The sequence below is a fragment of the Cydia strobilella genome, chromosome Z, assembly GCF_947568885.1.
Source record: "Cydia strobilella chromosome Z, ilCydStro3.1, whole genome shotgun sequence".
Classification (NCBI taxonomy): domain Eukaryota; kingdom Metazoa; phylum Arthropoda; class Insecta; order Lepidoptera; family Tortricidae; genus Cydia; species Cydia strobilella.
Window position 1 is genome coordinate 42,091,838 of NC_086068.1, and position 27,182 is coordinate 42,119,019.

Below are 27,182 nucleotides of genomic sequence, written 5' to 3' on the forward strand. Positions count from 1 at the left end.
TGAGAGTGATAGAACGGAATTTATAAACGTTGGGTTCTTCTATTTCATTGTCTTCCGGGTTATGAATGTTGCTCGACCGCCACATGACACCTCGACTACGAGGGCTGCTCCGAAAGTTGTTAGCTACTCCGGCTCTACTGATGCGATTGCAATATTATTTATACCATTGTGAGGGATCAGTCAGTATCAGTACTTATTTTATTTATTAAGTACAACCACATCGTATGTATTACATATGATGCATTACAATAGTGTACAAGTACTTCACCTGATACAATACGACAATTATAGAGTACATAGCGTTGTCTAAGTATAATATTGGGAACGAGATCTTAAACTATGGAACGTAAAAAACATTACATTTTTAAAACAATTAATTAATGTACACGGTGTTTCCTGCAACAGGAACAATAAATTAAACTGGAGGCTGTACGCCTCAAACTGACCAACATTTGTTCAGCAACTTTTTAAAATTATGAAATTTTTAGATTCTATCTTTTTCATACTAATTAAATATTATTTTCAATGTACGCTGCCATCTGTGTGTTTGACGTTGCTTGTCACCCTTTAAACATAACAAATTTTGCAATACATTGCGTCCTAGAATAAACTTTAAAGTGTAATGAAAATCAAAACACTAGTTATTTTTAAAAGTTGCTGAACAAATGTTGGTTGGTTGGTTGGTGGTCCGCGCGGCAAGAAGATGTTGATACAATTCCTCGTCAGTCTGCCTGTGACCACGAACCTAACTTCACGTTCGAAACGTCAGGCCATAAATAAACGTAAGTTTGTACGCGATTAAGTCCCGCGTTAGTTTTAAAATTATTAAATGTTGGTCAGGCTCCCATTTGCCGTGGCAAAATGGCGGGATAACGCGAGGAAGATGATGATTTACAATTTTACGACAATCCTTAATAGTCCGGTGGGCGGGTGCATGAAACCCTACCTGATAAAAAAATAGAAAACGCCTACTGTGTGGGGGTAGCTGACTTTTAGTAGCTTCAACTGCTCTTGGTCGGCCGCGGCTTGGCTTATCCTGCCAAATTTTGTGCAAATTGCAAAAAATTCATCAAAAAAACCTCATCGAAAAATATAGGTAGAATGAACCTTGTATGTCAGGATGGCTGCCGACGACCGACGACCGGTCTGGCCTAGTGGGTAGTGACCCTGCCTGCGAAGCCAATGGTCCTGGATTCGAATCCCGGTAAGGGCATTTATTTGTGTGATAAGCACAGATAATTGTTCCTGAGTCATGGTTGTTTTCTATGTAGGGTAAGACCTCCAGTGAATGAACACTTAAGCAATTATCCAAGTTTGAAAAATCATTTCTCAGCATTCATTAATAATTTGAATAATTAATTGTAATTTAATCATTCCTCATTTAATAATTAAAAAAGTAATTTCTGCGATTTTTTTACTTTCATAGTTTTTGAGTTATAACATTATTTATCAAAAAATACCCAAAAACCTAATGAATGAACACCGCAAAATCCAGTGAATGAACATAATTTCGATCTTTTTAATCAGCATTAAAAATACATTTTTAACACAAAACCTGTTTACCTAAATAAATTGAAAAAAAAAACCGTTTCCAGCTCTATTCTAGTAGGTATAGCGAAAGCGTTCATATCTTTTTATCCCCTCTATTTGATATTAAATATATAAGAATGTAATAATATCATGGTTATTCACCATTAACACAGAAATCTGTTACATATTAATAAGAAAAAGAGAATCAATATTTAAAACAAGAAACAACGTGCATATTTTGATGAAAAAAGGACAGGCTCAGCAAATAATGCTTAAAATAATAGACTTTTAATCCGTTGTTCGTGGTTACATTGTTCATACATAGAATTAGTAGAAACCCAATGAATGAACAAGCCAAATTTTGTACTGTTCATACATAGGCATGAAAAATCTAGTAAATGGACTATGTAAAATCTAGAAATTTGGTTTGTTCCAATACTGGCTGAATGAATCAGAATCGTTTTCTATGCAGAATCACAAAAAACAAACTCAATACCATTTCGTTTACATATACATTTAGAAAAAAAAAAATGTAGACGACACCAGTGAATGAACACACCGTTCATTTACTGGTTTCAGAACATTTGATAAGCCAGTAATGGAACTCTAAAAAATAAAGACTTAAGCGCATAATACGCTGACAAAGTGTGCATTTATAGAAGGTTTAACTCTTAATCTATCCAAATAACTAAACTTTGTACAGGTAAACATTAAATAAGCACTTCATATGTTGCTCCAAACGTACACTGTTCTTATCTGGGATCAAATTTTTCCATACAAAACTTCAAAACCAGAAACACGTAAACTTCAAACGCCAGTCACATTCAAACTGGTTGAAAATAAATTTATCACGGGTTGCCATTGCATAGGAAATAAAGTTGTTTATAAGAAAAAAAAATACGACAAGTAATTGCTATATTTCTTATTTTAGACAAAAAACGTGAATTTGTTCATTCACTGGGGGGTGTTCATTCACTGGTGGGATTACCCTATTTAAGTATTTATATATTATATATATCGTTGTCTGAGTACCCATAATACAAGCCTCCTTGGGCTTACCGTGAGACTTAGTCAATCTGTGTACCTAAGAATGTCCTAAAATATTATTTATTTATTATACAAAAATATGTTGCAAGTATATATTTATTTCCCTCGAAGTAGGGAATTTGTAACATCATCCTTACACTTGGTTATTAATAATTTGGAAGATTTGATTTTGTAGAAAAAGCTTTATGTTTCTTTTAGGGATCTAATGCATTTCTGTACTTTGTGAAATATGATTTCAATAAATAAGCTGATACGTTTTTACTATTTTTTTATTTAACAACTGTGCATAAAATAATAAAAATCATTGTGTTGCTTTAGGAAACCACGATGCAAGTGAAACTTTTTTTCGTATTGTAAGCATTTAACTGAAATTTACCGAAATTTAAATCTAAAACGAACATTACACAAAATAAAAATAAGAAAAAAAAACTAAATAAATAATTAATCTTATTTGATTAAAAAACATTAATTTTTAGAATAAAATAATGAAAAATGTTAAAATATATATTTTTTATAATTGTACAAGGAACTTCAAATAAGCGTATTCATTTTAGAATGTAAGTTCATGTCCCATTTGGAGGAAAAAATATTCACTACACTGGCAATATTTATAAGAAATGGCGGCTGACGAAAATTTGGATTTTTGTATTCATCATAATCATAATCATACTATTTATTAATAATTTAAATTACATGTCACATTTTATACAGTGTATAAAGATTATATTTAAGTATGAATTTTCGCTACATAATGTAGGTTGTATTTTATATCTTACATCTACCTAAGTTCCTAATTTAAAAAGGCGCCAAATATTATGACCACCAAAAAATACTCTGGTACCCTAAATAAAGAAATCGCTTTTACCAAAATAAAATACTTAACACCAGAAAAATAAAATCTAAAATTACAAAACAACCACCTGTTTAAATCACGACTGCACTTCAAATTGTATTCAAACACCAAAAATCATAAATGACCACCAAATATAATTTATGATCACCAAATCTTGAAGAGCAAATTAATGCGATATTTTCACTTAAATAAACCACTATGATTACCAAAAAATGTATACATATTACCAAATAAAGTAAAATGATGCCAAAATTACTAGCCCCTACCGCTCAATCCCCCGTACACAGCACCCCGCACGCGCCGCGCTCGTCTGACCCAATCCTCAATTCAGTTACGCGCCACCCTTACAGAAAAGAAATGCTACTAGAGAAGTGGGTAAGGTTAGGTTAGAACTGCGACCCTTACAGTAACGAAGTGCTACAAGAAAAGTGGGTTAGGTAAGGTTAAAACTGCGATCCTCACAGAACCGAACTGCTATCAGATAAGTGGGTTAGGTTAGAACTGCGACCGCACGCGCCGCGCTCGCCTGACCCAATCCTCAATTCAGTCACGCGCCACGCTTACATAAAAGAAATGCTACTAGAGAAGTGGATAAGGTTAGGTTGGAACTTACAATATATTCGAATGTAGATTAGGCTAAGTCTGAGAGTAGATTTTGTAATTTCTTTGTTTTTTAAATAAACAGTTTAAAATAAAAATATTTAAAAACTGCGATCGTCACAGAAACGAAGTGCTACAAGAAAAGTGGGTTAGGTTAGGTTAGGTTAGAACTGCGACCCTTACACAAACGAAATGCTACTATATAATTGGGTTATGTTAGGTTAGAACTGCTTCCCTCACAGAAACGAGATGCTACAAAAATGTGGGTTAGGTTAGAACTGCGACCCTTACAGGAACGAAGTGCTACAAGAAAAGTGGGTTAGGTTAGGTTAGAACTGCGACCCTTACAGAAACGAAATGCTTTTATAAAAGTGGGTTAGGTTAGGTTAGAACTCACTGCGGGAGTTTGAGGCGTACCTGGAGAGGCTCGGACGGGCGGTAGCTGGCGCGGCTCCCTCCCCCATAATGGTCCTGGGGGATTTTAATGCCAAATGCGTGGCATGGGGCTCCCCGAGGACCGATCCCAGAGGAGCGGCACTCCTGGACTGGTTAGCCGGGCTCGGACTTGAAGTAATTAACCGGGGCGCAGCCAACACCTGCGTGCGCCACCAGGGGGGGTCAATTATTGACGTCACATTGGCTTCCCCAGCTGCAGCAATGCGCATAGCAGACTGGCGAGTCCTGGAAGATACGGAGACCCTCTCTGACCACTTGTATATCAGAATGAGGGTCTCTAGAGCCCGGCAAAACCTACAGCCCAGACAGGCAAGGAGAGCGGGAAGACGGCCGAGATGGAGCCTGGCCTCCCTGGACCGTGATGCGGCCAGAGAGGCAGCATTGGTGGAGGCAAGGTGGGGGCGGCAAATACCAGAGGATACCAATGTGGACAACATGGCCCTCGGCTTCCGAGACTCCCTCACGAGGACGTGCGATGCCTCAATGAGGAGAGTGGGGCCACCCCAGAGGAAAAAGGCCACTTACTGGTGGTGTCCGGAAGTTGCCGCTCTCCGACTTACCAGCAATGCAGCACGACGGCAATATACGCGCTGCCGAAGAAGGAGGCATACACAGGAGGAGCTGGACGCATGCCATGCAGAGCTGAATGAGGCCAAAAAGGCCTTGAATCTCGCCATTGCCAAGGCAAAGGACGTGGCGCACACGGCCTTCCTGGCCTCGCTAGACGAGGACCCATGGGGGCGGCCCTACAAACTTGTGAGGAAAAAGCTTCGCCGGACCGCTCCCATGGATGCAATAGAAATGGGGACCCTGCAAAATATACTAGAGGGACTGTTTCCTCCAGCCCCGCAATTCAACCCCCCTGCAATGGTGGTCCCCAGGGAAGAGGAGCCAGTGGAACCGGAGGAGGTGCCCCTAGTGACGGAGGTCGAAATGGCCTATGTGGCCCACAGGATAAGGGCCTGCAGAAAAGCCCCTGGTCCGGACGGGGTTCACGGGAGAGTAATACCCATAGCAATGGAGTACCTCGGAGACGGCCTCAAGTCCATCTTTGACCAGTGCTTAAAGGTTGGGCAGTTCCCAAAGTGCTGGAAGGAGGGAATTGTGTGCCTTCTCCGGAAGGAGGCTAGGCCGGCGGACTCCCCATCTGGGTGGAGACCATTAGTGTTGCTGGATGAATCTGGGAAGATGCTCGAACGCATAGTTGCTTCCCGGATCAACCGGCACCTAAACCAGTTGGGTCCAAACCTTTCGGATCGCAAATTCGGATTCCGAAATGGCAGGTCGACAATGGACGCATTGGGGGCACTTCGGGCCTTTTGCGAGGATGCCAAAAAGAAGGGGGAGGGAGCCATTGCGGTGTCCTTGGACATCGCCAATGCATTTGGTACCCTCCCGTATTCGGTGATACGGGAGGCCCTTAAGTACCACGAAGTGCCCCTATATCTGAGGCGGATCGTTGACCACTATCTGTCGGACAGGGTGGTGGTCTGCGACACTCCAAATGGATGGGTGGAGAGACGGATGGCCTGCGGCGTTCGTCAGGGGTCGGTGCTCGGATCCCTGTTATGGAATATCGGATTCGACTGGGCCATCCGTGCAGAGCTTCTCCCCCGGATGGCCCTCATGTGTTATGCTGATGACACAATGGTTGCCGTTCGGGGCGAGGAGCTTAGGGAGGCATGGCGGAGGGCGGAAGTGGCGGCAGAGCTCGTCATACTTAGAATTCGCCTCTTAGGGCTGAATGTCTCCCTCCCGAAGACTGAGGCGATAGTCTTCCGGGGGAGAGGTTGGAAGATGCCTGAGGGTGCCTCCCTAAGAATAGGAGAGGATGAGGTTAGGGTGAGGCCCCATATAAAATACCTGGGCCTCACGATCGACGCGAAGTTAAATTTCGGGGAGCATTTCCGCCAAATCGCCCCCCGAATAGTGACGGCAGCCTCAGAGTTGGGTCGGCTGCTGCCAAACGTGGGAGGGCCCTCTCACCCTTGCCGGCGGCTCTATGCGGGAGTGGCACGATCAAAGGCCCTTTACGGGGCCCCGATCTGGGCCGATAAATTGAACGGGGAAAACAAAGCCCTACTGCGGAGGCCCCAACGTGTGATAGCCATACGCGTATGTAGGGCTTATATCACCACGGGATGGGCGGCAGCGTGCGTGTTGGCGGGCACCCCACCTTGGGAGTTGGATGCTGGGGTGCTCGCCGATGCGCATAGGCGGAGAATCAGGAGCAGGGAAACGGGTAATTTCCCTGCTCCTGACGAAGTCAGAAATGACCGAACAATTGCGGTGAGAAGGCTCCGTGAAAAATGGAAGGAGGACCTGGAGAACTCTCCCTATGGAACCCGCACCATAGGGGCGGTTCTCCCGTACCTAGACGGACGGCTTGACCGAACGCACGGCAGGCTGGGGTATAGACTGGTGCAGGTGTTGACCGGACACGGGTGCTTCGGTCACTACCTGCACAGGATAGGTCGTGAGCCTGCCACAGCCTGCCACCAGTGTGGTGAGACGGACGACACGGCCCAGCACACTTTGGAGGTGTGCAATCGCTGGGCCGTGGAGCGTAGGGCGATGGAGATAGTTATTGGGACGAATGATCTCTCGCTGCACAACGTAGTCGCGGCCATGTTGAGCGGCGAGAGATGTTGGGACGCGGTGGTCTCCTTTTGCGACACAGTCATGTTGCAAAAGGAGACCGAGGAGATGGAACGGGAGGAAGACCCGAACGCTCTTCCGATCCGAAGAAGGCGCATGGGAAGGAGGCGCAGGCGGTTTACCGCTGTAAACCGCGCCATACCCCAGTAGGGCAGCGGATAGGGGACCCGCATAATATTGCTCTACACGAGAGGGGGGAGGGTTAGTTATGCGTTTGCTGACTCTCCCCGAACCGGGCCAGGACTGCCGGGGGGGTGCCGTGGTCGACATGCTCGCGACCCCATTGCACCCCCCTCAACGGCATAGACGGAAACGCCGCAGGGGATGTTAGTGGGTATTCTCCTCCTCTTCCTCTGGCTAGCAGAGGAAGTTATGGGAGGAGCGAGTCCCACATACCACCCCCCAATGGGCTTCCCCAGCCCGGGGGTGAGATGCGTAAATGCATTTACCCCTGCGTCAAAAAAAAAAAAAAAAAAGAGGTTAGAACTGCGACCCTTACAGCAGGGTTTCTTAAAGTGGGGTCCACGGACCCCTTAGGGGTTCGTAGCATGTTTATCAGAGGTCCGCAGTAAGTCAAATACCTACTGTAAACATACTTATTAGGATATGTTGTAGCATAGAGTAACTTATACTAGAGCGGTACTGTCATAGTAAATTTTGTAACCCCAGTAAATTCACTGCCATCTGTCGACACAATTCAAAACTAAAAATGAAGATTTATAAAAATACGATAAAATGTATTTAAATATAGATAAATGATTTTTTTTATTTGCATTAATTATTTTTATGATTTTGACCCATATTCTTTCACTGATATGGCGTTAAAATTATTAAATAACAAACGAAACCGTCAACGCCATCTATACGACTGTAGGCCAAAACTAGTAGCGCCCTCTGAACGAGAATCAAATTTTCTTGATTTTCGAGGCACGTTTTTTCCTTAGACTGTATCCATCTATTACGGAGTTATATCTATCTTTGGTTGTAGTAAACCTAACGAGACCTAAGTGTAATGAAACTTATAATAAAAGTAAATTTAAAATATAAATAAGGGTTTTTATTATTTTTCTAAAATATAATTTAACCGGGATCCGTGGAATTGTTTAAATTGTGAAAATGGTCAGTGACTGCAAAAAGTTTAAGAAACCCTGCCTTACAGAAACGAAATGCTACTAGAAAAAAGTGACGGAAGTGGATTAATTAATTTAATGGAATAACAAGATGATAAATATTTGCACATTTTTAACCGACAAAGTTTAGCTTTAATAGGATAGCAAAATTAAAAAAATTTGGTTATAATTTCACATTAAAATGGAGGTCTAATTTTGGTAATCATTTACTATTTTTGAGTTTACAATGATTAGTTTATAGTCATTTGCTTTAATAGGATAACAAGATAAAAAAAATTGGTTATAATTTCACATTAAAATGGAGATCTAAGTTTGGTGATCGTTTACAATTTTTGGGTTAAAAATGATTATTTTGGTGTTATTTGTTTTATAAGGATAAAAATATGGTACAAATTTGGGAATAATTTCTCATTAAATAGGAGTTCTTATTTTGGTGATCATTCATTATTTTTGGTGGTAAAAACGAATTTTTTGGTGTTAAACTTATCTGTCATTTAAAAAAACTCTTTATGGTCGTAGAACGCTTGCTCGATTAACCATTTCTTTAATTTGTTTTTAAATACTGCTACGCTTTTAGCAACTACTAGTGAGTCCGGAAGACGATTGTAACAATAATTTACGATTACGTAAAAATATCACATTAAACTCGATACTAACGCGTGAAATGTAATATCAGGCGGTTTGTTTTTATGATTTGATGCGTTGACACCCATTCACTGCACAATTGCCTTTCCTGTGTTTTTGATTTTTAAACGGGAGGTGTACACAAACCGATTTGACCTTAAGTACTGCGAGAACCGTTCGAATACGATGATACGAGTGCGACGTGACGTCGCACTTGAAATGGCTTCACTAGGGATGTACGGACTAGGCATCGCCTTATAAATCTATGGTTAAAAGCAATGAAGAAACCATATTTTCAATATTGAAATAAAAAATATTTTTTTACAGATGTGGTCGAACTGCAAAAACTGCCAGGCTAAGGTGAGGCCGACCAAGATATACGTCAACAGGTTTAATTTAGCTATTATAATCCGTTTTTTATTTCATTCTATTTTTCGGTGAGGTAAATTGTAGCTGCCACGTGGTACCATAAATTCGGTGAGACACAGGAACCTGCCAACACAGGATTTGGCCGACCACTTTTTTTTTACTGTCCTCAAAGGCAGCTATCCTGACATACGTTTCATTCTATTTTTCGATGAGGTATTTTTTGATGAATTTATGTACCACTTTTTTCCATTTGCACAAAATTTGTCAGGATAAGCCACGTCCGCCCAGTAGGCATTTTAATTTTTTTTATCAGGTAGGGTTTCATGCAGCCGGCCACCGGACTATAATAATAATAATTTACTACAGTAAACTCACTCGGTCAGATGGCAGTCGCTTTCGTAAAAACTAGTGCCTACGCCAATTCTTGGGGTTAGTTGCCAAGCGGACCCCAGGCTCCCATGGAGCCGTGGCAAAATGCCGGGACAACGCGAGGAAGATGATGATGACAGTAAACTATTACTCTAAACTAAATATTATTATTGATAAATTGATAATGATAAGACTGTTGCATCTCGAGCGTAATCGTACCACGGGGGCGACTTATCGAAGTGGTGTCTATAAATTTTTAGAGAACGTTTTTTTTTTTACTTCGACGTGCCTAAGCAACAGTCATTATGATCAGTAATTGAGACTCCATATGAGTTATCATTTTATAAACAGTATTCATTTAAAAAATATTAGGTTTTTTTTGGGTGCTGCTAATTGTGAATCTCGACCGTTTTTATGTATACATCGTTTTGATTGAGTAAACATAATTATGAATTAAGTGTCAACAAGTCACTTCATCAAACGATAAATTTCAGATATTTAAAAAATGTGCTTTAACTTGGCTTTAACATATAAAAATATTTATCAATTATATATTGGAAATAGCAGACTACCAGACAAAACTAGTGCCTACGTCAATTCTTAGGATTAGTTGTCAAGCGGACCCCAGGCTCCCATGAGCCGTGGCAGAATGCCGGGATAACGCGAGGAAGATGATGATATAGGAAATAGCAGAAGGAACCAAATAATTAGTCCCGAGTAAATTTAAGTTATATTTTCGAAGATATAAGATATTAAATATGAAATTAATTTATTAGTGACAAAAATTGCCATTTTTTCTAAGCAATTTCTAACTCCATACAAAACAGTTTTCAGTAAAAAATATGTAAAAAAACTATTCCCATTCGTTTAAAAAAATAGGCTGTGACAGACGGACAGACAGACAGACAGACGCACGAGTGATCCTATAAGGGTTCCGTTTTTTCCTTTTGAGGTACGGAACCTTAAAAAAATTCATGACCAGAATTAGCATTGAAATATCCCTAACAATGGTGTAAATATTATTGTCATCGCATGAGTAGAGCCGGAGCAGCTAACAATTTTTGGGCCAGCCCTCGTATGTCCCACAAAATTTACCCACCGATTGCGAGCCATCCTTGTCTTTCGGGTCCGCCTCCAAAACGAGATCGAAGCAGAATATTTCATCAAATTGAGGATTAACTGTTTTCTTTTTGGGTTTAGTGCGTCTTTCGACTCTTCGTCCGTTCGAATAAAGTATGGTGACGAGAGCGAAGGGATCGCACTGTCCGTTTTTCGTGGTGAGCTCTGAGCATTCGAGCACCCGCAGGCGGATGGTGTCGGGCCCTTGGCGCGCGGCGCAGTGCCGCTCAGGATCCGACCAGTAGTCGGCGGCGGTCGGCGAGGGCGACGTGTCCGACTCGGACATGGCGTGCATAGGCGGCTTGGCCCGCACCGCCCACTGCGCCCGGTCCTTCAGGCTCTCCGAACGCGAGAGCGACATGGCGGGTTCAGTCGCAACGGTGCTCAGGAGCTTTTTGCTAGTCGAACTCGAACACGAGCCGAACCGCATGCTCTCCTTACAGTACTCCGAAAGCCTCCCGAGATTCTTTCCTTTGTTCGCTTTGGACGGGCAGTTATCCGCGCCAGGGTCGGGGTCCGGCGGCTTAGGCTCCATGCGCAGCCGCTTTCTCGAGTCCTCCAGCGAGAGCTCGATGTAGGCCTTGCCCTGCACCTCCGAGTCCGCGTCCACGGGCCGCAGCGCGAACCAGTGGTCCTTGTTGTTGTACCGGTGCAAGTCTTCCCTTTTGATGGCCACTTTTCCGAGCACTCTGTCCTGTTTGAGGTGCTTATCCCGATCGAACACGTATATGGAAAGGTATCGAAATCTACGTGGCACTTCGAACTGGAACTCCTCGCCGAAAAACGGACTGAAACAACAACATTCGTATGTTATAGGTACTCGGAGGCAGTAACCATAGACTTCTCTGCTTTAGCAGCAATAAAATAATCTACTTAAGAATAAACACACTTGTAATAATGTATCCGGTATCTCGATAAAACATACACAGTCGCCAGTCTAAATAGTTGCTACATAATCATAACAATCGCAATAGCAACAAAATTAATAATGACAAGTTATTCAAGAAATCGCATAGGTAGTGTCCAGGAAAGCAAGGTCAATTAACGATTACCTTGTTAGAAAATTAGACAACAATAAACACGAAATGTTTATACATTGCTGATGCCGATTTAGTCGGTGCTTCGCGCTATGACTCATCAATATTTAGAATTCGCTCAAATTACAACTCGAGTGCAAGAAGTAATACATGACTCGCCTCGGCATTTAAACACAGCCAATAAAACAGAGCAAGGTAAACCTTAAATTTATTACCCTACATACTCAACACGCAGTTGCAATAAACGAAATGAAATTTTGGATTAGATTAGTGTCTTTACAGTGGGTATTATAATCGCGTTGCGTTTTTGGATATGCCGAAAGTGAATACATACTACAAATTAAGCTAATATATCGCCGGTATTCGGTATTGAACATATGTATTTTAAGTTGAAAAGCCATTCGACTCTTCGATCCAAGGAATCATATTGGAATCATAAGATGACGCATATTTATTCATTAATCATTACGCTAGAATGTAAGAAAAAAATAAAGTGTACTAGGTAACAGTGTTGGGCATTCAAGAATAAAATCATTATTTGAATAAGAATCCGTAAGAATAAAATCATGTCGATTTTATTCCTTTCGGGAATAATTCGTGTGTGAAAAAATTTAATAAGAATAAGTTATTCTTAATCAAATAAATATAATCATGATTTTTTATTCTTAATAATATTCCTAGAATAAAAGTGTAGTCTAGGTACCCACGTACCTATAACGTTGTTAATTCAATAAATTAATCGTGCTATGCTCTCAGACTTCGGTATGAACTGCGCTTCGCTGAATTAAAAATGGTATACTATGTACTGGTTGAATCCAAGTATCGTTACAGTATTAAATTTTGGGGCAACAGTTATAAGTACATGTAATATCCAGGCTGCATTTGTTGTGCAAAAAAGAGCCATCCGCATTATTGCCAGAATTCCACAACCAACATCTTGTAAACCCTACTTTATTCAATTCAAAATTCTAACCATTCCTTGTTAGTATATATGAGTAGTTCTGACAGATTTGGTGAAAAATATCAAGGATTTCGAAACACAAGAACAGAAGGAGAGACGAGGATTCCTCCTAGATTTGCCACAGCCTATTATGAGCAAACTAACAGTGGTCAAACAATCCGCAAATCATCAAGTGATTAGACAGTTCAATCAGCTACCCATTGACATGATGTCAATCTACAATAGTTTTCAGTTTAAAAAGAAGTTAAATGCTTTCTTGTTGAAAAAATTTTACTACTAAAATTTATATGTAAATTAATTTCAAACTTCAAACACAATGTAAATTGTTTATGAATAAATTATGACTATTATGACTATAGGTATTACGTATACATATAAGTCACTAGGTAGAGTTAACAGTAGTCTCTTGTTTAATTTATACCTATTTTTATGTAATAAAATCTTACAAATTGATTGTTACGTAGTTTTGGTACCGGTGTTATTTTTAATTTGATAACCAATTCATTAGGTACATTTTATCTGATCTGATCTGATCAGATGGTGGATAGCGGACGTCTTTAATGGCTACTATGTATACCTAAAGTTACAAATAAAAATACATGTTTTTAAGGTACCTATGATGACTATTGACTCGATATGGTGTATTCCTATTTGTCCTCGCCGGGCACAGATGGGAATAAGCGCTTCATATAAATCATTCCCATATGTCTCTGCCTCGTGTACCACGGCGGCCACGTGGGGCGGGGACAAATGGTAATACACTCTCGATTTTTTTCTGTTTTCGAATTATAGGTATGTTCGGTAGTTTCAGTGTCCGAGTTGCTACCAACTTGAAATAAGAGTTGAATAAACTTGAATTGAATAGACTTTACAAAGTAAGAATTATGGTGTTAAAAAATACTTCTGATATTTAAAATTTGCATTTATTATCAGACGGGAAGATACCTAACACAGGAACAGTATCAAAATCGTTTAATACACCGCCTTCCGCACGTGTTTAGCAAGTTCTTACAAAGAATTCACCTAGCCACGACTTAATCCTATTGTTATTGGTATTGACGGTCGATATTACTGAAAAAGAGAAATTCTTAAAAAGAGAAGTGGAGCTTGCTATTTTAAGTCAAAAAAACGATAAATCCCCTGGCGATGACAATATTACTAATGAGTTATTAAAGGCAGCCCCTTAACAGTATTATTGATCCGCTCACTAACCTTTTTAATGAAATCTTAAAAAAATGAAAAAATACCAACACGTCCATTGTGTGTACAATCACACTCTTACATAAAAAGGGAGATAAAAGCGACATAAATAACTACAGACCTTATAAGCTAAGTGTTTTCGAAATTAATTTTAGGATGAGTTACAAAAGTTTTAGATGTGAACCAACCAAGAGAGCAAGCTGGATTCCGAAAAAACTTCTCCACAATAGACCATATCTCAGTCATCAAACAAATTGTTGAAAAATGTCATGAATACAGAAGACAATATTACGTGGCATTTGTAGATTACAATAAGGCGTTTGACTCACTTAAGCATAAGAAGATATGGGAAGCACTTAAGGAACAAGGAGTCCCGGAAAAATACATTAGGATTATAAAAGAAATATACTCAAAAAGCACAGTAAAGATTAAATTAGAGAGAATAGGTGAAGAATTTAATATAGGAAAAGGAGTCAGACAGGGTGATCCTTTGTCGCCAAAGATATTTATAGCAGTCCTCGAAAGTGTGTTTAGACGGATGAACTGGGAGAGCTATGGTCTCAATATTAATGGAAGAAAACTTAACCATCTACGTTTTGCAGACGATCTGATTCTGTTAACAGATAATCCCAAAGAACTCCAGTACATGCTGGAAGAACTAGACACACAAAGCAAACTGGTCGACCCCAATTTCAAAGGAATACCGCAAATCGATGTACAGGTTAGCCGTTTGGCACACACATACTAGAGGCCAAAACGAAATTTTTGACCCGCAGTTCCTAAAAAAATTTCGCTGCGGGGGGAGTGGTAAAACATTTTTTTTTTTGTATGGAATTTTTTTTTTTTTTAAACCTATCGAGTGTGGTATCATACGAAAGGGCTATTTGAGGCGATTCTAAAAATAAACCACATCATTACATTTCGGGCATTTAAAAAAAAATTAAAACAAAGAATTTTCGAAACATACCAAGTTTGGGCTCCTCCAGACACGATATGGCTGTTTTTTTTGTACAATATACCACAAATGATACGTGATATCCTTATGTCTGACCCCGAGAAAGCAATTTTGAAAATAATATCATTAGCATTTTTTTTAAAATTTTCTATTTTACAAAGTGACACAGTTCTACTTCAATACCTATTTCACGAGACTTATGGAACTATACTGCAGATACGGTACATATTAATCATAAAATGATACGTAATATACATATATCCAACGGGAAATACCTCTTTAACTGCGCCTTTTCATCAGTTGGTATAATTTGTTTAGTTATTGACACAAAATATCAAGGTTGTATCCTCCAACTACGATATACCTTACTGATTTTTTTTGTACAATATACCACAAATGATACGTAATATCTTGATATCTAACCCCAAGATAGCAATTTTGAAAATAATATCATTAACAATTTTTTTTTTTCAATTTTACAAAGTGACACAGTTCTACTTCAATAACTATTTCACTAGACTTATGGAACTGTACTGCAGATACGGTACATATTAATCATAAAATGATACGTAATATCCATATATCGAACGGGAAATACCTTTTTAACCCTTTAACTGCGCCTTTTCATCGGTTGGTATAGTTTGTTTTGTTTTTGACACAAAATATCAAGATTGTATCCTTCAGATACGATATATGTACCATATACCATAAATAATACGTAATATCTTGATATCTAACCCCAAGACAGCAATTTTGAAAATAATTTCTTTAAGATTTTTTTTTTAATATTTTTTTATGTGTATAATTTTTCAATATTACAATATTGAGAAATTTAAAAAAAAAAACTAAATGAAATTATTTTCAAAATTGCTTTCTTGGGGTTAGATAATAAGATATTACGTATCATTTGTGGTATATTGTACAAAGAAAAATCGATAGGGTATATCGTATCTGAAGGATACAATCTTGATATTTTGTGTCAAAAACTAAACAAACTATACCAACTGATGAAAGGCGCAGTTAAAGGGTTAGAGGTATTTCCCGTTCGATATATGGATATTACATATCATTTTATGATTAATATGTACCGTATCTGCAGTATAGTTCCATAAGTCTCGTGAAATAGGCATTGAAGTAGAATTGTGTCACTTTGTAAAATTGAGAAATTAAAAAAAAAATGTTAATGATATTATTTTCAAGCGCAACGAAATTTTTTTAGGAACTGCGGGTCAAAAATTTTGTTTTGGCCTCTAGTATGTGTGTGCCAAACGGCTAACCTGTACATCGATTTGCGGTATTTTATACGAACGGGTTAGACTAACAGAAGTGGCGGTGGACCGGTCACATCATCAGAGAAGGGCTAGAAAAGTGCACAAAAGACCTTATAGAGTGGTACCCAAGGGGGCGCAAAAGGAAGAGAGGAAAGCCTACTCGTAGATGGTCGGATGACTTTAAAAGGATAGGCGGAGTGGACTGGACCAGGAAAGCAAGAGACCGCAATACCTGGAAGGACTTGGAAGAGGCCTATGTCGGAGGACAAGCTGAAACATTCTCGGTGCCAGTAACTAGGACCAACCTCGGTTTGCAGTCTCCCATGGTACGAGTTTGCGCTGCTTACAATGCCTTTATAATGGAAAGGGGTTACATCGACATTTTTCATGACCGCTTACCCGCATTCAAAAATAAAATAATAGGCAAAAAATAATAATACTATAATTAAATATAATTAAATTAAATATAATTAATTAGTATAATTTTAGATTTTAGATTTAATTGTATAGTTTTAGGTTAAGTGTGATCTCACTGCGATGCTTTTAGTTAATGTTATGTACTCCATAATTGTCATATATATCAGTATTTATTACCTTTTAAAATGTTGTTAGTGTAAGTTATAATATGTATGATGTGATTGTTCTTTAATAAATAAATAAATAAAAAGTCGTCGATGGGAACTAGAAAATAGTAAATAGTAATATATATATATATATAATTTTAGAGAAAAATAAGGTATATTTTTAAGTAGATTGTTACAAAACTTCAGAAATAAAGGCTATTTTTATTTTTATTTTATTTTATTAATACTACTGCAATTGGGTAGGTAAAGTTTTTTGAAGATAGGCAAATTATGTTTTTATCCGATAGTATTCGTCATAACGATCACGGAAATGCAGCTCTTTTATTTTTATTTCGTATTATTTATTAAATATATTTTTTTAAGTGCCCGAGATGACGTTTGTGAAATTTAATAGCAGATCAGGCACTAATGCCTGTGTACGTGATTTAATTGATGAGATAGAAAAAAAAACGAAGTCAACTGTCAGTGTCACTTAGCTGTCATTGCCGAAAAATAACAGACATAACGGCCCAACCCTTTCTGTTACCTTGCGATTTAGTGTTATCATATGGTTATCATTGATATTTTTGACGACCTCAGCACGACCCAAGGACTTCTGATTTCCCACGACATCTGCGAGTATTTGGACAAAGATTGAATCTACTTTCGACAACTTGGCACTGCTTATTGGACAACGTTTTCTTCCCTTACGACGACCCGACCCCTGCGCTGACCCTTGGACTGAGTTTTGCAAGAAGGATGAGCGAGTTTATGCAAGCAGATTCTACAAACTTGCCCCACATGGACCTAGTTATGATTTTAAATTATTATCATAACAGTGATAAGCACAATGCCGCCGAAATTAGAGGGCCCTCCTGTACGTATCCGTGAAATACATACATTAAACATTTTGTTATTAACATTTTTCGGCAATGACAGCTAAGTGACACTGACAGTTGACATCGTTTTTTTTTCTATCTCATCAATTAAATCACGTGCACAGGCATTAGTGCCTGATCTGCTATTAAATTTCACAAACGTCATCTCGGTCACTTAAAAAAATATATTTAATAAATAAAACGAAATAAAAATAAAAGAGCTGCATTTCCGTGATCGTTATGACGAATACTATCGGATAAAAACATAATTTGCCTATCTTCAAAAAACTTTACCTACCCAATTGTTGTATTGGTCTAAACCTGAAAAAGATAAAAAATCACTTAGCAATTGTAAGGGTAAAGTATTAGTACTACCAAGGCTCAATTTCGAACAATCAGCAGTGACCCATTGCGCTTCAGATATATTAAAATCCGCTTAGCGTTGCTTGTTAGTCTCCATAGGCTACGGTGGCCAAAATCGAGAAAAAAACTGTCTTAAAATTGAATGTAGCAAGCACCAGGTACCAGGGCCTCATGAGTTATTAGGAGGTGTCGTTTATCAACCCGCCGGGGGCGCGGGGCCCGGCCGCCGGGGTGCGTACGAGTATGGAGGTATCGCGGGCTGCGGTAGCTCGCGGCGGCGTATCTTAGCATTATTTTTTTGTCTCGTAGAAAAAGTATTGTATAATTTGTATACAATAGTGATATAATCAAGCTTTTAAATCTCGTACCTTACTTGTACTCGCCTGAAAAGCTCTCTATTATATCACAATTGAATAAAATACTATACTATAACGCACTTAACAATGTGCGGAATCTTTTCATTTTTATTGTTAAATACACTTGGTTTTTGCTTTACTGAAAATAGTAGGAATTATCTGTGTATTTCTTAAGTATTCGGTCAATTTTCTTCGTTGTTCTTTCGTTACAAATTCAATTAAAAAATGTATGTTTCATTATGTTTATGATGGCCCCCTTCGTGATCCTCTTCCTGGGGATACGTATGATGCTTGCAAGTATAAAAACTTTGCCCTTTTCACAAGTTTTCAACACATTTTCATCAATGATCAAAACTAAGTAATTAAGTCCGACTCACGCTTGACTGCACATTTCTAATAGGTTTTCCTGTCATCTATACGTAAAGAACAATTTTTTGTATTTATTTTCAAAATTTTAAGCCCAGTAGTTTCGGAGATAAAGGGGGGGAATGGTAATTTTTTTGGCTATTTTCTTAAATTTATTGAAACCATAAACATAACAAAATTAATTCTAAACTTACAATAAAAAGTAACCTAAAATTAAAACTACCTACAAAACTAAAACCTAAAAAAGAAATAAAATATAACAAAGGTGACCTAGCCCAATATACATATATTAATATTATTATGTGGAAGGGTTCCCATAAGGCTGGCTGCGTTCCCCCTTTGGATGGCTATGCCGATCCGTTGGGCGAGGAACGCGCCAGCCCTACGGTCCCCGGTGACCTTAAAGATATTTCTAGATAGCTGACGAAATAATTTGTGAGCGCTTGGGCACCACGGTCCCAATGTTACGACTGCAAATGCCGCAAATATATGCCGGTCAGTGAGAGCTATATATTTGCGACATTTTGCCGCCTCAGCCGCTGCGGCCGCCCGCTCTCAATGATGTTGAACATAGGTGGGACGGTGCCAGGGTTTCAACACACGTTGAGTCCCAAATAAGGGGCCGTCCCACACTCCAGGGCACAAGGATCATTAATAATTAATTCATTTCATCAATAATAATTTGAGATATTAGGCACTACAATAAACTAAAATAACATTTGCTAAGTAAAATGATTACGCTAAGTTAAAAACATGGAAAATAGTTATCGCCTTCACAATATGCTAATAAATAATGATGTCGTTAATAAAATCAAAGTTCAAATCGTTTCACTAATTTATTACTTATTACTCAGATCATATTCATTATCGTTCGTTAATTAGCATTAATGAGGTTACCGTAAAGGGTTAATCCCAGAGTAAGTGTTTAAGTGGGGGTTCAATGAGCTATAAAACGAAGATTTACTCAAAAAATAATTAGTTTCTTGAAAACAACGCTTTGATAATATTCCTATTATACTGTCATGGAAAAGTTTGTAAAGTTTGATTTCTAGAGTACATTTTTACTGTTTAGGGTATTTTGTTACTAACATAGTTATTAAGAACACCGCAATTAATCGTTTGTATCAACAAGTATAAAATATATTTTTTTAAATTCAATAATTGTATGTAAATGTTTGTATTTAAATATAATTTTTAGCTATTTTCTTGTACAAAACTGTTTTTATCTTTATCAAAATGTCAAAAATATGTCGTATTTACACTAAATTATCATTTATATAACATTAAACTATTGAAAATAAAAAAATAAAACACTAAGAAAAATGTTGTTTTTTTACCGACTTTTGACAGGACTATAAAAAAAAACGGGCACCTACCAAAATAAGCTGTTTACTATTTTCTACTGTTTTTAAGTAGGAGAATAATATTCTAAAGGTTAGAAAGCGGGATCGGTAATGGTTTTCTTATAATAAGATACCTATTTTTCAGTTCCATACAAAAAAAACAGATTTTATTTTTTCTGCTTTAATAAAGCCTTATTTTGAAAAATTATATATGACATTTTTTATTCCTTACATCATTTTCAACCGAAAAGCATTTTTTAAAATAGGGTTTTAAAAAAATAATGCGAATGTCCATTTTTTTGTCATTTCGATCCACTGTGCGACGCATGGTTTAGGAGATACAGCCATATAAAGATATATATTTTTTTCTTTTTTTATTTTCATTGTGTTCTTTGTATATTACTATATGGTTTCATAAAAGGGAACGAAAATTTTATTATTTTTGCGCTACGACGCATGGTTTAGGAGATACAGCCCTATAAAGATTTTTTATTCTTTTTTGATTTTCATTGTGTTCTTTGTATATTACTTTGAAGTTTTATAAAGGGTAACGAAAATTTTATTATTTTTGCGCTACGACTCATGGTTTAGGACAGGGTTCACCAAATGGCGGACCGCGGTCCGCATCCGGACCACCGACCTATTAATTTTTTTTGCTTATTTAATAAACTCAAGGAGAAACGGACCGCGCCACCGGAGAGATTAGGAACTATTATTTAAAGCTTAACGCGGTCACTTTTACAACAATTCTGCCATAAGAGATTGCGATCCTTTCTATACCATCCATAGGTGTGGGAATGTGCTCGCGCAGGGCCCGCGCATCCGGCGCCAGACCGGTATTTATAAACCGGAGGCGGAACCAGCGCGCGCAGGGAACCCCAGCCAATACATGCGCTCGTATTATTAACCACATACAGCACCTAACTGTACAAGGTTTGCCTACGGTTTCTATGACGTTGAATATATCAAATTGTAAAACATTTTTTTTTTATAAACACGAAATCCCTATATGGCACATAGTACAAATGCTGCTACTATAGTAGCTTTATACGGGAGGACGGTCCTTACTTTAATGCAGTCATTTACTTATGTCATTAATTTAGTTACTTTATTAAATTCATGTTTGACCTGACCAAATTTCGTTCAAGTGGCCAAAGGCTCGATAAGGTATGATATTTTGAATGATACTGGCAAATGAATTTAGCTACACCTATCGGGTGCGGCAGGAGGCATGCGGCGGGCTAGCGCACTTAAGACGGCCGGAGATGCCGGCGCACGCGAGTGCGATGATCATTTTACGCGCTGCTATGTTCCGGGACCAATTTATCACTTAAAAGCTTCCGCTTCGAGCAGCACGACTGAGTTGATTTTTTTAAAACGTTACTAAGACGGGAGCGATTTGTAGTTCGAATATAAGAAACTTTATGAGATATATTTGTATTAGAAACTAAAATATCTATGTCAGCAGTAGTCAGCACCCAAAGTAAGAAAACGCACGAATATAGGTACGTTAATCGTTAGTTAAGTTCTCGAGTCTCCTTAACAAGTCTGTTTGACAAATGTGTCTTAGTCTCTTGTAAGAGGCTCAGCAAAGTCCGATTCAGATTCTGTGAACTAGCACATGCCTGTACCTAAATAATTTTATTTTAATTGGTCATACCAATTAGGTCGTTTTGTGTTCCATGGACCAGCCAAAATGTATGAAACAGTCAAATTTTTTTTCGCGATTTCGGGGTTGGTCCCATAGTAAAAGTTGCTCAGTGTAATCCCAACCCCCCCTGGCAACGGGAATGCACATATTTTTTAGCCACCGTGTATATGGTCGACCTTCACCGATACGTCTGAGTGTCTGACGGATGAAACGTATATTTTAATAAAGAAAATATGTTCCTGAACATAAATAAATGGGGTTGCCTAAAGAAATATGGTCAAAAAATTTCTTCATCACATCACCGACTTGTCTGACGAACGAAATAAGTTCCTATGGAAAGTATACAATTGCCTATATTTTTCCGTTCACCATTATGTGGTTGCAGCATCGCAGTGTTTAACCAGGTGAGTTTATATCGATAATTCTACTCATCTGTCTGACGATTGAATTATATATCAAAATGATGGTAATTTTATTGCGAATACAGTGGTAGTATAGTGTTGCCTACGAAAAACCGGTCACAAATAAGGGTTGCCAGGCTTTTAAATAAAATAAGAAGGGAAGACTAGCGTTAACTCAAAAACGGCTTAACTGATCACGATTGTTTTAACTTTATCGAATGTGTTTATGCTCAATTTGTGATATATTTATTTTTTTGGACCGATGGTTCAAAAGTTCGGAGAAACCCTTTTATTTTCTTTCTTAATAATTATTTCCGAAATCATTCACTTTATCAAAAAATGTTGTTTAAAGACCCCTATTTATTTTGAAAGACCTATCCAACGACAGCGACACCCCACACCACTATAGGGCTGAAACGATAAAAAAATTGTCACCCACATTTTGTTTCTTTCTAAGCGATTATTTCCTAAAATATTCACTTCTTAAAAAACCCGTATTCATTTTAAAAGCCCTATTCAACGACATGTTACACCATAGGGTTGAAGCGAAAAAAAAAAAGATAGTCACATATTTTTTTTCATACCCATGTTGTGGGATGTCGTCTTTTAAAATGAATAGGGAGTTTAAACAGACATTTTTTGATAAAGTTAATATTTTCGGAAATAATCGCTTAGAAAGAAACAAATGGACTTATTTTCATTTCAAACCTATAGTGCTGGATATTGTTGGATAGGTCTTTTAAAATGAATAGGGGTTTTCAAAAATCGATTGTTGATAAAGTCAATATTTTCGGAAATAATCGCTTCGAAAGAAACAAAATGTGTGTAAGTAACATTTTTTTTACATGTAGTTTCAACCCTATAGTGTAAGCTGTCGTTGTATAGGTCTTTCAAAATAAATAGGGGTCTTTAAACAACATTTTTTGATAAATCATTTCGGAAATAATTTAGAAAAAAAGGCTTTTTCCTTTTAACTTTTTAACCATCGATCCAAAAAATATGAACAAAATTATGAAAATAATGCTTAATACATTCAAATAAAATTGAAACAAACTTGATCAGTTAAGCCGTTTATGATTTATCGCTAAAAGTCTTCCCCAAAGATCTCCCTTCTTATTTTATTTTAAAGCCTGGCAACCCTTATTTGTGACCGGATTTTCGCAGGCAACCTATACCACTGTAGTTGTAATAAAATTACCATCATTTTGAATATTTTGATACATAATTCAAGCGTCAGACAGATGAGTGCAATTATCGATGTAAACTCACCTGTTTAAACACGGCAACCACATAATAGTGACCCGAAAAATATAGGCAACCTAATTGATTCATGTTTTACGTACAAGTTGTATACTTTCCATTGGAACTTATTTCGTTCGTCGACAAGTCGGTGAAATTTAAATATAGGTATTTATTTTTTATTTTTCAAAGATTAATTAAAAATAGCCTTGACCATATTTCTGTAGGCAACCCTATTTATTTATGTTTAGGAACATATTTTCTTTCATAAATATAAGTTTCATCCATCAGACGTATCGGTGATGGTCGGGGAGCCCAAGAGGGGATTTTTGGAGTCACTCGAGCGCGTCAGATTAAGATATGGGGGATACCTTGCATCCTGTTGAGTACCTACACCAAGAATACGTCCTTGACACCGAGCAGGGAGTCAAGGGCAGCCCGTCAGAATAGTAAAAAAAATCGCGACCTTGACTTACTCGAGCGCGTTCTATTTTTATTTTATTTTGAATAGTGGAGTCAATATAAAGTTTAAGTTACATTAAATGCACACTCAAATTGTTCTACATGGGTGAATTCTATATCATATTGAATACCCGTCTGTAAGGTAACAACTTGATATCAGTTCCCGGTTTTGAGATATAAAACTTTTTTTTTAAATCTTTTATACTACTTAAACAATAATTCCCACATAAGATATTTTTCGTAGAATGGGTTATGAAGCTTATACGACTACACGGTCAGAATCAGAATATCTCTCGGCAATAATGTAAATTATAGATTTATTGAAACAAATTATTATTTTGTAAGTTTTTCATGACCGAGGGAATCCCACACCGCGAGAAAAGTTTACTATGGTGGTTAACAGTAGTTGTTTCGATCATGTTTAAAAATCTCCCGAGTCACTTTTATATTTGTAGAATAGCAGCAAGATTTTGGAAACAAACAGCAAATAATGTTCTGCACAATTAATGGACATTTCTAGTTTTTTGCCAGTAACTGCACAAGTTATGGAAGAATAACATATTCATTTTTCTCTCGATAATTAAATCAATTACCAGCATAAAAAATTAAAAAAGTATGCGGTATTTCCAGGCATTCACAGAGGCCAATTCGAACTTTATTTAAGATGTCAATAATATATCATTTTATTATCATTCGCCCGACCGTCTCGCTTGCACTAAAACATATTTCAACTAGTACGAGCGAAACGCACACGCAAATTTAAAAAATTACATCTCTTATAAAAAAGTTCGAATTAGCCTCAAGGTATATTAGGAAAGTATACCTTATGGCTTATGGCATTGCGTTAAGGTTCAATAGTTCAATGCAGTGTCTGTCTTTATATGAAAAACGATAGCTGTCAAATTTTTATATCTATTCAGAAAACGTTTAGAATACTGGATGCTATGTCAGATATAAATAGACCCTTGAAGTCTTACAACTTATGATGCTTGATCTGAATCTTACTGGTTAGTAAGGACCGTCCACTTAGTTATACTTCGAATAGCCGTCCGGACAAATTATAAAGCTAATTTCGAATTTTAAATTTTGACAATTCACGAGAAGAGTAACGTAACGTCAAACGATATGTTTGTCCCTTTTCAACGGTCTTGTCTTCCGATGCTTTTAGTAGTGGGAGCTGTGAGAGTGAAAAGACGCAAATGTCAGCAATTCCTACCGCTTGGTATTTGTCAGCGAGCGCATCGCGACATGAAACCAGTATGAGCGTGGCGCTCGATTACGTATAATTGTAAGGAAACTTGGGATCAAGTTATATTAGTCTAAGGTGTAACAGTTGAGAATAAGACGTGCTCTGAATATACAGTGTGGAAAAATTTTATGGGCCCTGGAGGGAAAGTGCCTTAAAACCTTAAGTTAGCTCATTTTATTTTTAAAAAGAGACAAAACTGGATTAAAAGATTTTTGAAATCAGCTTGTCTCGCCCGGGAATCGAACCGACTAAAAATTCCAAACAATAAACACTCCCTATTTTATTCTACTAGTCGATACAGTTAATGTTAATAATAACATTTCTCCAGGAACATTAGGTCTTACACTCGTCTGTCGTACAAAATTTCCATAAAATCGAATATTTAGTACTCAAGAATATTTTTAGACAAGCAAAATAAAAAAAAAAATTAAAAACCTTTGAATGCAGTTTAGTCTCTTTCTAAAAATAAAAGAATGTCTCCTTTAAGTATCATGAGCTAACTTAAGGTTAATAATTTAAGCCAAATTAACTTATCATTAATTTGGCTTAAATTTTTAAATTATTACGAACTAAAATAATTTAATATAATATTGTTAATTAACTAAAATTTCATTATTGCGTCATTTCATCTCATAACCCTACTACCCATTGAATTGAATGACCTTTTTCACGTTTTCTGCAGCAATGCAGTCGACTGCAGCAATATTGAAGCGCGATATTGCTGCCGACTGCTACGTAAATGTCAAAATCAAATTTCCTTTCTGGATTTTGACGTTTATTTAAAATAAATAATCAATGGGGATCATCGATTTTGGGCCCGGAGGACAAACCATCGCGTATATTATGGTACACTACACAGACGGTTACAGTAATTATAAACGCATTTTATTACGGAAAAATATATAATATTGGGTGTTAATAAAACGGGAATGTATATACAATAAAAATACATTATATCTATTATTCATTTCCGTAAATCACACCATCATCTTTATTAGAATTAGAATAGCATAGCATAACGCTCAATTTCGCACAAACCGGCGTGAGGTTTTCACTAAGGAGTTTTAAATTCTCTTTGCACTAAACTTTATGGTGGGTGTAATGTACTGTATTTAACTCAGTATATCATACGATGTAATGTATTTCCAACGATTCGCCAACACAAACATCACGCGGTACGTCCGGCTCTGCTCACGGTATAATATCGACCAGGGACCCGCCCGGTATCCCCTTCGAGGGTTTTTAGCGGGGTTTTTCGTAAGGCTTTGCTAACCAAAGCCGTTGCTCCTTAAAACCCGTTCATTTGGGTTTTTAAGCGCTTTAAATAAGGCTAAGCACTATTACTTTACCACTACCCGATACATTTTCGAAGCGCTATAAAAAGCCTTTGCGAAAGGGTATTTGAAGGGGTTTTTGTAAGGCTGCTGAATTTACACTATCATTCAAATAGTAATACGGGTACTCAGCTTACTAAAGGCTAACCGGTATATTTTTAAGCGCTTAAAATTATAGCGCTATTGAAGGGGTTTTTCAACGATTAAGCGACTTTTCTCCTTATCCTTAAGTAAATATGAGCAATATTTCGAAATTATGTATTTTATACGATAAGATGTTTAGTTAAGTATTATGAGTAGTTATAATGAGGTTTGTCGCCGGCCTCTAAAGGGCAGATTTTGAATTAAGTTTAGTTGCTGACTCGCTTTCAAGGTGTTACTTTTGCGAAAAGTTTTTAAGCGCTTAAAATAGATAGTTTGAGTAAACTACTTGTCTTACACGATATTGGTTCGTTATTGGCATAAAATATTATTCAATTAATTAAAGGCATCTATAACCGTCATATACGTTAAGGTAGTTACAACAATTTCCTCGTACGACATCGTAACTTTTAAGCGGTTTTTTGTAACATCACTGTTGAGTTTGCAGCTTATACAGGATGACTTCTGGGTAGCAAACTAAAACTCTTTTTTTACATGTGTTAGTTATCAATATTATTTTACATAATAACACTGTCATATAATAGTATTTGCTCAAATTAATTAGATTCCTTTTTCATATTTAAAAGAATATAGAAGTCAGACTGCAGTAATCAAATCGTATACAGTGTATTTCTATATTAATCAAATACAATACAT

The 27,182-nt window shown here is 37.5% G+C and overlaps 1 protein-coding gene and 1 long non-coding RNA gene across 2 annotated transcripts in view; one reads left to right on the top strand and one right to left on the bottom strand.

Moving 5' to 3' along the window:
- Positions 1-27,182, bottom strand: part of LOC134754810 (GTPase-activating protein) — a 172,187-nt gene that overhangs the window by 77,478 nt on the left and 67,527 nt on the right. The window contains exon 3 of the mRNA XM_063691188.1: positions 10,736-11,543. Within this exon, the coding sequence (XP_063547258.1) occupies positions 10,736-11,543 (808 nt within the window). The remainder of the gene's footprint in view (positions 1-10,735; positions 11,544-27,182) is intronic.
- Positions 1-27,182, top strand: part of LOC134754980 (uncharacterized) — a 543,731-nt gene that overhangs the window by 17,525 nt on the left and 499,024 nt on the right. The window lies entirely within an intron of this gene.